The sequence below is a fragment of the Trachymyrmex septentrionalis genome, unplaced genomic scaffold (genome assembly GCF_001594115.1).
Source record: "Trachymyrmex septentrionalis isolate Tsep2-gDNA-1 unplaced genomic scaffold, Tsep1.0 scaffold7, whole genome shotgun sequence".
Lineage (NCBI taxonomy): Eukaryota > Metazoa > Arthropoda > Insecta > Hymenoptera > Formicidae > Trachymyrmex > Trachymyrmex septentrionalis.
In genome coordinates, this window is record NW_017305884.1 from 3,943,624 (window position 1) to 3,956,994 (window position 13,371).

Below are 13,371 nucleotides of genomic sequence, written 5' to 3' on the forward strand. Positions count from 1 at the left end.
TAACTGTGACATACATACAAGATGCATTAAAAGTCGGACATTTTCTTCGCAATTTCTAAATTACAAGAATCAAAACTGTAAAACACATAAGAAAAGTTAATAAAAAATAAAAAATCGTATCTTGAAATCTAGTTGAAAATCGTATTGAATTGAAGTCACAAAATGACACAGATTTGCTGTTAAAACAAAGATATCATTTTTAAATAATTAATAAAATAATTTATAAAATCTTTTTCATCAAAATCTAATCGTGCGGCTTTTGAAACATCTTTATGCATTGTAATACCTACGCATTTTATTCTTCGTATGTTATTTGGTCATGAACGTTGAATATATGTTTTGATAATGCATAACAGACGAATAGAAATGTATAGTCAATGTGATGATCAACTATTCTCTTGACAATCAAAATTCTATTGAAGACATTGTACTAATGAATATGTATACGAGACATCGTGATACTTTTAGAGAACGCATTCCTGCTTCCATAATTTTCACAAAGAGAAAGGGGATTCGCGTGTAGTATCTCTTATGCATATTACATTCCGTAATATACATGTGCGTGTTTGTACATTACAAAATATTTTTTCTGTACATAAGAATTGTTTCTTGGTATGTCTCTACGTATCTAAGAAAGATCACATTCTATTTTAAAAGCACGTACAATCCTGATCATGTATGATCAAGCAAGAATTATCATTATTGTTTTTAATCGAATAGTCTATACACAAAATTTTATGAAATATGTATATGTTTATACGAATTTATGATAATAAACAATATAATGTATATATGAGATTGAATAATGTTATAAATGACGATGACGTATGATTGTTGTTAGCAAATATATTTATATTGTAAAAGTATTTGTACTTTTTGATTTCCCGATAATTTGTCATAAAGTTCTTTAATAATTAAAATATTTCTACATAATTAATTTCATTAAATATATTTTTTATCAGTTTTTCGAGATATATTGCCCATTTGTATGCACAATAAATCATTGTGCATAAATCACTTCAATGATTCATATCTTAGTGCTTTCATTAATCATCGAGTTGACAAAGGGCAGCTACACCTCGATTAATCCAATGCGATTCGTCTAGATCCGTCGGGATTAGGATATATAATATAAAATTAGAAGAATGTCCAGTGGTAGCTAATACACCGCGTCTAGCACTTGTCTTGTACACTGGACAATAATAAACGTTTTTTATGTCGAATTTAGTCTTTTCACCAGGTTTTAACCATATAATGGGTAGCATATCGAACATTATCTTAGGTTTAGATTCATCCAGCGATCTCGTTTCTCTGTTCCATCGAGCTGCCTCTAAAAAGAGACCCTAAAAACATAGCGGATAAAGATCAATAAGAAATGTAAATAAAGAAACATGTCATTGCTGTAAGATAATACTGTTATTTATATTAAAAGCTCAAATTTTAATTTTTTTAGAACTATTATTTAAGATTATATATTAATAAAAAAACTTTGCGTACACTTATATAAACTCCATAGGAAGGCGCAGCATTGACGCTCGATTCGAACTGAGTGATCTCGAATTCAAAGTCTAACTGATCGATCGGTATTTTGTGCTTGCGAGCGTAATTCTGCAGCACCGCTGTCAAAAATGACTGTGTAAAGAAGAAACCGGATATCCAAAACACATTCGGTGCGTCGTAATCGATCCAATCTTGTAGAAACTGCAATCTTGCCAACAGATCATTCACATAGCTGCCGAGTGGTTTCAAAGAGGGATACGATTTTCTGTCCCAAGTAAGTGGCACTTTGCCGATGCTCATGCTTAGATAAACATCCTCTAAGTCTGGTGACATTAGTACCAACCCTCTAATGGCTTTCTGCACGCTGTCCAATGTTTCCTTGATGACTTTGGTGAGTTCATTGAATTTAACGAGTTCCTGACGCAACACCGTGTTCATGCTATTCATGTAAAGTACCGGATACTTCCTCGATACGTATTCAATATCGAATTGTGGTCGCATCTTTGATAAAATCTCACCAGCCAAAGTAAAAACTACTTCGTCCGTATCTTTCACGACACCTGATGAAAATTAATAAAACTGTTATTACACAGGCTGTATTATGTGGAAGCAGTAATGTTGTATTATCGCAAATAAATTCCACGCCAACATTTTTGTCGCTATCATTTTACGGTAGTATTTATATAATAGCAAGATTGTATAACATTTTTATAATGTTGTGATCTTGTGCAATAAATTATTTCTACAATATTTTCACAATTTTGTCAATAATGTATACCGAGTCTAAGTTAAGTGTACTGAACTATGTAAAAAACTCTCTCATATTAATATAAATTTAGCAATATTTCAATTATAAAAAGAAAAAAAAAAGAAATATAGCTCAATAAACATTTAAAATTAAAGAAATATATATTACTCGCCTACTCCGCTGATCTGTGGCTGGGTTAAAAGTGCACCGGCCAACAGTTGCATTGCTTCTCGATTGTCCTTCGCTATGTCTGCATTCTCATGCAAACCAAAAACTTCCGGCATTTGATTAATTGGTAAGCTGCGAATGTATTTCAGACATCCTTCATAATCCGTGTCCTCCGGCATGTGATAAATTCCACTCGGAGAAAATGAGTATCTGAGAAGAGATACGAATTACATATTAATAAAAATTTTAAAAACTTATAACATTTTATCTGACAAATTTAAAGTCTTAAAAATTTGTTTGTCTCCAACAATCATCCTTTTCATAATTTTGTTAATTTCTCCATTTTTAATTCATATTTTGATTCATTTCTCTTCTTTATATAAAATTAAATTACAATATTATTGAAATTATAATATCTCTGTTTTAGAAATGTAAAAAATAATTTTCTTATTTATTTTTATTATAATTTAAGCTTAAATTTTCTTTCGTTATAAAAAAATTTACAAAATCAAAGAGAGTATGTTCTTAGATTTTTTAAATTCTATATAACGTTAAGAACGAGTGATATTACTTTATTTCTATAATAACTTCAGGATTGTAAAAATTCTTCAGCAGCGAATTCAGCAGCCTTCTGTCTTTATCATCGGTCACTCTGCCTCCATAATTGCATTCTCCTGCTAGATAAATGAGCGCATCGAATGGTACTTCGTCGTAATCATTTAAAAATAACTAGATTAACAAAATAGCACAATTATAATAATCCCATGATATCTATTAAATTAATAAAAGAAAGCTGCTGCCATACCTGTAATTGCAGAGTACAGATACGCAAATCGGATTCATTGAACTCGTAAGGTATATTCCAGCCGAGTGGACCAAAATTTCGTCTTTCCTGCACCACCGCATGGAAGAAACATAGAGAGAACAACAGCCTCCTCCATTCTACTGGTTTCGTACACTCGCGGAAAAACTTAAAATCCGATATAGGATCGTTCAGGTAACTTCGCAGCAAATTGTTTTTCAATCCCTTCGGCGGTTCGTTCGTCATTTTGACACCGTTCTGCAGTATGGTCACCGGAAATCCTTTGGATGGATAGCTGGTTAACCATAAACGAAAATCGCGATGCGTGTTTTCAGGCACGATAATCTCATCGCATATCCGATCGAGTTCCTTCATCCATGATATAGCGAGATGGCAGTTCTGCAAGATGACCCACTCGCCGCTCTTGATACCATGCTCGATCATGTCAGTTGCAATTGGGCCCTGACCTTGACCCAGCGATATCGTCATGAGATCTTTCTTCGAGATCCCGCGATCTTCGGCGAACTTGATCAACCCAGCCATTGGATCCGATCCAGGCGAAAGCACGAAGATGAGAGGCGTAACATTGCTCGAGTCGTCGTATGAACTCTGGAGATCAAATGGTGGCGGTTCCACGAAAGATGCGTTCATCTGACGGATGATGAATGCCTGAACAGCAGCGATCAGTTTGTCGGTTCTTATGCATCTCAAGATTACAAGCTTCCTCAAATTCTCATCCTCATGCTCGAATGGTGGTGGGAAAGAATGTTCCTGTGGGTTCGACAGATCGTAGTATGCTTGCCACTGTGATATGTTGGATTGGAAGGATGTCCTCAATTTTTCAAGACCTGGCAGGAGACTAGCTCTTACGATCTCGGACCAGGATTTATCGGATAGCCATGAAGGATCAGGATTGGGATAAGGATTGTCGAAAGCTATTCCACCCGTCAATAAAAATACCCAGAGCTCTTCATCTAGTTTAGCCGCTGCGCGTAGTAGACCGACACAGAGGACCAAAGAGAATATCAGTTTGTCCTTCTCGAATAAAGAACGACATACATTTCTATAGATGCTTGCCGTAAAATATGAATTGAGATTCTTCATTCGTAAATCCAAGTCTGTCGACTGTTCGCTGTTGTTTATTGCCATGACGTAGAGATGCAGAAACCATGGTAGTGAGTACTGGTACATGGGATCGATGTTGCCCAACTCGGAGATACAGAAGAAGAGAACCGCACCGTGCTTTGAGACGGGTTTGTAACCATTACGAGCTTTGTCTATCTCTATCGAGGTCTTTACTGCAATCTCCTGTTTCGCCTCGATGTCTTCTGACAGCATCTTCGAGGACGAGAGTATTCTGATAGCAGTCTCATCCTCGAGTATGTTGCCCCCGGATGTCGTGAGAACCTCCAAGATCTTATCCTCGATCTCCTTTAGGATCCTTCTATTGTTCGCACCTTCCACTATCAGCTGATTCTTTTTCTCTTCCAGCATCGGTAGCTCTTTGGCCACGACTATGCCTAATAGCTGATCCTGCAAACCCTGTGGCGTGATCATGAAATTTAGTAGAGTCACTTTTACTGCGATCTCGGGCAGATAATGTGGATTTCGCAAACGTGTGGTAATATAGAATCGAAAGCTCGGATTATACTCTAGTACAACTTCGCCAAATCTCATGTACAGCACTCCGCGTTGCTTGTATATGTTCTTCAGCAACACAGGCTCTAGAATCGCATCAATCTCCTCCAAAATATTCTCTAACAGCACTGGCAATCCCAATTGAATGCTCATCTCCATCACTCTCGAGTAATTGGGATCCGTGAGTTTAATCACCGCTAGCTTGTTCGGCTTCTCCATGTTCTTCACCCATTTATTCGCCTGATTCTGCGGATCGATCATGAGTGACCAACGATCAGCATGCTTCACGATTATACCGTTCTCCACTGAAAAATTGTCAGCTGGTAACCCTTGGATAATCCAGCTCCTGATTTCTACCGCTTCACCCAGTATATCGATTAAATTAAACTTCGCGCTACATGGTATAGTCGCTTGCATACAAGAAATGTGCCACTGATCGATTAACTTATTTCTATATTCCACTGTGAATGCTCCCAGATAAGCCACCATTCCGGATGATAGCAAAACGTCTCCAATCACATTCCCCAAACTGGCACCCAGTTTACTGGCGGTCTCGCTCCATCTATTCTTCTCGCCGCTCAGACCGCCTAGTAGTTTTTCAGCCCTTTCCAATTTCTGCCTACAATAGTCGATCTGATCCTCCAGCCTCTTCTTCTCGCGCATACACTCAGCGAATTCATCATTGAGGGACTGCAGTTTCTGTGTTACTTCTTGCAGTAGAGCTCTCTTCTCATTGAGCATTTCCATCTGTGCAGCTAACGCAGCTTCCGCTTCCGCTAGCATCGCCTTCTTCGGCGCCACGACCTTGATTACGCGATCGTACACTTCCATGGCACGTACCCACTTACAGAGACCCTCGCACGCGGTTGATACTTTCTTGATTGCATCTGGCTGGAAGCTTCGGTCATTTATGAACTTTTCACGAATACGCTTCATGTAAGCTGGTGGTATGTTATCCTTGTCGAAATTTTTTAAGTTCTCTAGAAACTTCATATCGCCCAACACCCTGATGGATGCGGGCCAGTAATCGTCCACCATTTGACCGGTGGTTGGATCCAGAACTCGATCCGGTTTTATACCTTTCAACACACAGACAGCTTCCATCACTAATCTAACGCCGGCTGGCGGCGCCTTCATCGCCTTCACAATTGTGATGTCTGCTGGTTTCAAAGTGTCCAATGCCGCTAAAGCAGCTTCCAATGCCGGCGTAGCTTCTGCCAAATCGCTCTCGCAGTCATCCTTAATTGCTTGAGCTGCCGCAGCCGCTTCGTTCGCCAAAGCCTCATCAGCCGCCACAATTTCTTTCTTCGCCTCTACATTGACAGTATCTTGTTCAATTCGGATCATTAACTTATCACTCAATTGCGATTGCGCTAATAACTTCGGTTGTAATTGATGTAATTCGTTCTGCATGATCGTTACTTGGCCAGCAGCGAAATCTAGCATTTCTAGACCGGTTTCGTAGCGATTCTGTTGCATGGTAATTTGCTCGATTTTCTGTCCATACAATCTGTATAATGATTTGATCAATTGCAGAAAACTCGTGGGTGTGATGTAATATCTTCTACCGTAAGTCAAGTAATAATCTTCACTCGTCACGGAGACACTCGTGTGGAACTGTTTGCACATCTGCACGCATTTCTCTCGTAGTTCTGAACCAATGTCAAGATCTCTCAACGACATCCTGGCTACTTTCTCGAGGGCATCTTCGGGCCAGATCGTGTACCAATCTATAGTGCAACAATTGATAAGCGACGGAAACATCCTGAGACGATTGCGGAAGGTATCGCCTATTGGCGACATAGTCAAGACTATGTGAAGGTTCTTTTTAATTCTTTCGATGAAAAGATTGTAGAGCACCATCGGCGTCATTTCTACTTTCTTACCGCCGCTTACGTTCCGTGAGAGGGTCATCATCTTCTCCAGTATCTCCGCCTTTTCGTCTATCGCATATAAGTTCGGTATGTCCGCAGTGTTTAAAATCATGTTGATATCCTCGATAAAAGACTCGTCCTTAATTTGATGATCACCGAAGATAAAAACAGTGGGTTTGCCTTCACAACCGACGCGTAATAGTAAGTGTTTCAAATCCTCTCGCCATTCAGTCAGTCCATAGATCCTGGTAATTTCGATCTGATATATCTGATATTCACACATGTTGGTCGCCAATTTGGCACAAGAGTTACGACCGGAACCACCCACCCCGACAAGTAGAGCGTGACCATTATCCTGTAACAATACTCGAGAAACGCGAGAAATGTGCTCGATGGCATAACGAAACAACACTAGATTCATCGGCGTTTGCGAAACCACGTTGTACTCAGCCAAATAGTAATCCATTTTCTCCTGAAGATCTTCCAGGTCCGTTACTTCATCGTACACCTTCGGATCAGCATCGGGCTCAATGTAATTTCCAAAAAAGAGATCGCGAATGTGAGAACTCTTTATCATCTTCTCACCCGGCTTGAGCAAATTGGCGAGCACCTTATCCAATGGCTGACGCAACTCTTCGTAGCATGTGTATCGTACCATCCTGAATAGTGTCTCGCGATCGGTATCGTCTATCAGTCTATCATGGAAAACTCGGTATACCTCGTGAACCCACAATCTGATAAGTTTATCGGGATCCTTCATTCTAGCGGCCGGAACCAAAAGCACGCCGCCGATAACTCGACTGAAGTCACGTAAATTAAACTTGTAATGGCTTTTCGATGGCGTTGGCAGAAAATTTTTGATGGCTTCGAGAAATACATACATGGTAGCGCTCACTACCATCCTACTCAGTCTTGAAATCTCCGGAACAAAACCCTTGGCGAAGTGCCAGTCGAGAATCGATGAGAAGATCTTCGTCATAGTGGCTTGTTCGAAAGAATCGATGCCAATCACGTGCATGTGGCGAGTGAATCGCGGTGTCACAACATTCGACCCGCCTCCAGGAGGTACCATGGCAGTGATCAGCAAAATATCCACCAGATGCAACATCGAGGTATCTTTCGGGTCGAACCAGTAACCGTGATCTATCCATTGTCGAAGTAATTCTATCGGTGGTTGGGCGCCGTAGATCTCCACCTGCGGCATGCTAAGGTCGTCCACGAATAGCACACACTTTTTTCCCATGGCAGGACCGTAAACCCCTTTCCTCCTTCTATCTAACTTTGACATAACTATCTCCTGCGTCTGCGGTGCGTCCGTATGTGCGCTGAAGTTTATAACATTCTCCAAGAATTTTTCCCGCGGCAATGATACAAGGTAGTTTAGCACAATCGCGGATTTGCCAGTGCCCGTCGGACCCACGAACAAAAGCGGTATTGATTGATGCATAAATTTCTTGATAAAGAAAAACTGAATGGACGTCTCCCTTGTCTGAATAATCAGCTCGCTGGCTTTCGCTGTTGCTGGTAAAGGTGCCTGAAATGCATATATTCTAAATGTCTAATTATTTTCCTATTTTGTATTAATAAATTATAGAATTTTAAATACTTCTAATAGATTCGATTTTTTATTATTTGTTTTCTAGCTTTTTATTAATTTTTTAATGTTATTTAAAATTAATTAAATATACTTTTAAGTAAGTTTCTCAAAAGTATATTAAAAAATATATCAATTATTTAAAATTTTATCTCTTTAATTGCTCACGTGATTGCTTTTCTTAATACCTGTTGCATAGTATCCGTCCAAGATATCCAGCATCCATTATTCCTTTTATCATAAATCCAATCATACACTGTACCTCTATCGGGAAAGATTTGTTGTTTTGTCAACTTAAATATCTTTGGTTTGGGATATGCTTCGATAGTACCGAGTAATAGTTTTCGCAGGTACACGTCAAAAGTTTTTCTGCTGTCGCTCATTAATGTTGAGCAAATGCCCCAAACTATGCTAAACAATAATACGCATTGAATCCACACTGTGCTCACTTGCGTCTCCTCTGCCAACATCATGCTGAATACTCTCGTGAAAGACTATTACGCAAAAAGAAATATTGTATTAAAATGTTACATTTAAATACATGAAAAATTACAGATATTTAAAAGAAATATTGTAATTTTTTTAAGCTTAAAAGTTTCCTTTTCCATAACGTTCTACTTTAAATAAAATCAGTTTACCACATCGAATATTATACAGATTTTTCCAATGTACTTACCAAGAACATGTGTATCTCCGATGTGTCTATAAAAGTTTTACAATTATATCGGATAAAACGCAATATCGGTTCGGTCAGCCATTCGATCAATTCAACAATGAGCTCGTACTGTTCAAATAACAATTTCTCTTTAAGGTACTTTTTATAAGATTCAAAGATTGGTTGCCAGCCCAACTGAGAGGGCTCCATATAAATCATTCCGCATCTACTGACAGTGGCGGGCGAGGCATGGTCGAGGTCGGCTGGTTCGAAGAACATATTCATCCTCCCGGACATTTGTATGATCTCACCGGACATCAAACAAAGTTTCTTGTTATCATCCAGCACAGTATTCATGCTCTCGATCCAGATTGCATCCACTGGGCCATCAAACACGATCCATTTACGTTCAATCGCGATAGATTGTGCGTATTCGCGAAACGTGTTGGCCAGCACGCCGTCGCTCCATTCGTGTGATATCGGATCAAAGCTACCGTACAGTTGACTCAGCGGAATGGCTTTGGGATTAATCACTCGGTAGGCTGTACGGTATTCTCGTATCGTGGCTTTTCGTATAGTTGACAAATCGCTCAGAGAATCGGCCAGCGCTTTATAAGCCTGCGTCTTTCCACCCAGGGCAGTGCCGACAATCATCAAACCATGCCGTACGAGTAACATCTCGTAAATTTGCAGAATCTTCTCCACGTACCAGTCGGTAGCCTGGAGGTTTCGCTTCTCTAAATTCGTCTTCAGCAGATTCACCAGTTCGTCATGTTCTGGTTGAGGCAGTGTCACATCCGGGAAGAGATCTGTATAAATGCCGTTGAAGAGAGAAACATCCTCGGACAAGAACTTCGGCAAATTAACATCTACAATGGCACGAAGAATCAGTATGTGCTCATTGCGCTTTGGATACTTGAGTTTTAAATTGCCGGCCGCTATCAACACGGTTTTGACTGCTCGCATTCCATAATCATAATGTCTTTGAGAACTCAATTGTTCGGAGCATAATTTGTAAGTGTGAACTATTTTCTCTGCAAGAATCTTGGCATCCGTAAAGCCATACGAATACAAGGTGATCTCACCGATCATAGCGTAGTCCGGTACCATCATTGCTACTGTTCGAAATAGCACTTTCAGATTATCCGGTAGTTCTACTCGTCCGGCGTAACCTGGATTCATAGTTATCATGACGTTGCAGGTGGGATTCAACTTTATCTCGGTGCCTTCAAAGATAAACGTATCAAGCTTCATGCTTATAGCCATTTGTATCGACAGTATTTGCTGCGCAATCACGGATAGCACCTCCAATTCGATTCTATTGAACTCGTCGAAGCACGCCCAGGCTCCTGATTGTGCAATACCCTTGAAGAATTTGCCCATCGCTTTGTAATCAAGTCCTTCGGAACAGTTGAACACCACGCACTGCTTAGCCACAGCCTTTGCAAGATCCTTGGCCGTTTCTGTTTTGCCGGTACCCGCTGGCCCCTCCGGTGAACCACCTAAATTCAACTTCAACGCGCCCATTAAAGTCCTATAACATCTATCTGTCAACGGGGTTATCACCAGTCTTGACGTGTTGCCGAGATACTCGAAGGCATACATGATATTAGTCGTGATCATAGCGACGGTAATACAATCGTCCAGCCAGTAGTAACGAAGTTGCGCTATCCAATTGAAGTCCGCAGGGTCGTCGACCTGCTTGTCGATCAGCAGTTTTACCACGTCCCGGGCGTGTACATCTATCACTATCAAGGCGTTCAGTGTTATCCTAGTGCCAGGTTCTAGTTTGCCACGAACAAGTGCTACAATATCCTCTATTTGATCGGTGCATTTGTTTAAGTAGATCGCCATAGAAAGTGCCTCAAAGGATTCGTATATCTCGCTGGTCCAATGTATTTGGCTGACGCAAATAACAATCTGACCTGGCCACGAGAGTACCCACTCCTCACGCGTGGCATCGAAGTACGCTAATACACTCTGCTCGGTGACATCGCGCAGCGATATCACCATGAGTTCTTCCACTTGGCACAACCATCTCTCAACCATGCCCTTCGCATCGGCTGGGTAAATCTTGCCGCTCAGAGGTACGTATTCTTCTTCGGCCGACAACATACCAATAATCTCCTCGTCTTTGGTGAAACGGAGTTTACTAATACCCTCAAAGCACTTTCGCAAATGCGGCTGCACTCGCTGTGGATCCTTGGTCTCGGACAGAATTTCCAGCAGTTCGTCATTCGATAGGAAGAAGAATCGCGGGAAGAACAGACGCTTCTTTTCTAAGTATTCATTTAGACCTTTCTGAATCTCTTCGAGGAGTAAATTACAGAGCTTGAATTCCTTTAACATGTTTGGCATCGCAGTGGCGTCGAGTACCCGCTTGTTATCAAAGACGTACAACATGATATTGCGCCAAATCTTGTCGAGTTTACGAAAGTTTCTTGATTCGGACGGCAACTGGCGCATGATGTCCTCGCTGCTAAATATCGGCTCCAGATACATCCAAGTGGACTGGCAGAGTAACCACTGATCGATGATGTCCTGCATCGATATCAGTTTCTCCTCCCACTGCTGCATCTCTTCCTCAAATGCCTTCACGAAAGGTGAACCACGCATAGTCTGCGCCTTGAGAATGTGATCATCCAACAACATCTGTATATCATCCACGGCGGATAATATAAACACTCCGGTTTCTCGATAAAGAATAAGCTCGAAGTACACCTCCTGCCATTCTTCCTTCATCTTCTGTAGGTTCCGCAGCAATGTGAACTCTTTTGTGGCCATCGAAGATATCTCTTCCAACTTGGCGATAAAAGCAGATAGACCATATTCGATCATCTCTGATAAATTACTAGTGTCTGTTAGTATTATCGGTACATCGACAATCTTACTGATCGCCTCCCAATGTCGAGCTTGTAGACCTGGAGTACAGATGATCTGTAATACTGGAATAAACTGCCGGAACTTCTCCACCTTGCCTCGTACCATCTCGGCGACACGTCTCGCGCCTGGCACTTCCGTCAGCACCCGCGATAACTTGTATAGAGTTCGCCACGTATTTTCGGTATCCTCGCGTATTTGTTCGGCGTCTAAACCCACAAACGAACCATAGAACCATTTGTCGTAATTTTGATGAAATTCCAAAACAGTATGCCAGAGTTTGTCGAAGGTTTCTACTGTGCTAGACATAGTCGGCAGTTCCATATATGGACTCAGGTCCATGTCCAGCAGTCCTTCCTCCTCGTTGATTTCTTCGGCTTCTTTACGAATCTCTTTCATAGTTATGGAAATGTGCTCAATTTCTTCCACAGCCTGTTCCATTTCCTCCATCGTAAGAACTGGTGGATCTTTTCGCTTAAATTGATCAATCGTTAATTGTATTGTAACTATTTTCTTTTCAAAAGTATCTCGTCTCGTACGAAGCACCGTTTCTAGGAAGTCTTTTCTCATGTTCAATCTATTGGTTGCCAATTCCATCACAATCTCCATTTCCTTCGGCCAAGTGATGGTGCGTGAATTTAAATGAATATCGTCGGTCGAGAGCGGCTGATAATCGAACAGAAATAATGTCAACTCGACCGAACGAGCTAATCGTCTCCTCAGGTTGAACATTGTTGTGTCACGACTCTCACACAGGTAGTTGAATAGTTCGACAATCTGCTGTGTTGTTTCTGGCATCTTCGAGATATTTTCCGCTATCTCATCAAAAATCGAGCATAATTCGCGATTGTTGGCTCGTAATTCATCCGCAAAGAAATTGCAAATTCTACTTCGAAGGGCGTATAGAATTTCTTTCATTGTATCGTTCACAGTACTGCAATCGAGTTCGATCATATTTAATGGGACCTAAAACAAACCAGCCAAATTATTTAAATTATCAATTTTTAATACGCAATTATACAGGAAAATATGGCATAGCGTTATAAATCTTTCCTGGGAATTGATAAATAATATTGTGTTAAATAAAAAGATTGAAAAACATTTTTTAAATAATAATTTTTTTATACTGTGTGTGAATGTAAAGAATTATTCGAAGGTTTTCCTATTAATTGTGACTCAATCATATACTTACTTTACATCGGAACATAGAAATCTCTTTTCGCAGAACGTCGTACGCTTTTATCTGTTGTTCAAATTCTCGCAACAGTGGTACTGGCTCGAGCATAAAGAAATTGTTCAATTTTTTCTCGGCTACTCCACTTATAATATACAACAAATTTTCATAGCACTGGAGGTAATTATCAGGACCAGTCATATGCCTAATAATTACGTCTAAAACCTTGGTGATAATGCTCATTACCTATTATAATGTAATGAAAAGATTGTGCAATGAATTTATCGAATATTTGATATTTTCAGAATTTTTTTTAGAATATAAATAAATAAATAAAT

At 40.1% G+C, this 13,371-nt stretch overlaps 1 protein-coding gene across 1 annotated transcript in view; it reads right to left on the reverse strand.

Annotated features, from left to right (window-relative positions):
• Nucleotides 1-972: 972 nt before the first annotated feature.
• Nucleotides 973-13,371, reverse strand: part of LOC108753556 (dynein heavy chain 3, axonemal-like) — a 14,907-nt gene continuing 2,508 nt past the window's right edge. The window contains exons 6-13 of the mRNA XM_018495225.1: nucleotides 13,052-13,279; nucleotides 9,001-12,825; nucleotides 8,513-8,818; nucleotides 3,222-8,264; nucleotides 2,988-3,145; nucleotides 2,421-2,626; nucleotides 1,498-2,060; nucleotides 973-1,343 (exon numbers count right to left, since the gene is read on the reverse strand). Coding sequence (XP_018350727.1) covers nucleotides 1,047-1,343; nucleotides 1,498-2,060; nucleotides 2,421-2,626; nucleotides 2,988-3,145; nucleotides 3,222-8,264; nucleotides 8,513-8,818; nucleotides 9,001-12,825; nucleotides 13,052-13,279 — 10,626 coding nt within the window. The 3' untranslated portion in view covers nucleotides 973-1,046. The remainder of the gene's footprint in view (nucleotides 1,344-1,497; nucleotides 2,061-2,420; nucleotides 2,627-2,987; nucleotides 3,146-3,221; nucleotides 8,265-8,512; nucleotides 8,819-9,000; nucleotides 12,826-13,051; nucleotides 13,280-13,371) is intronic.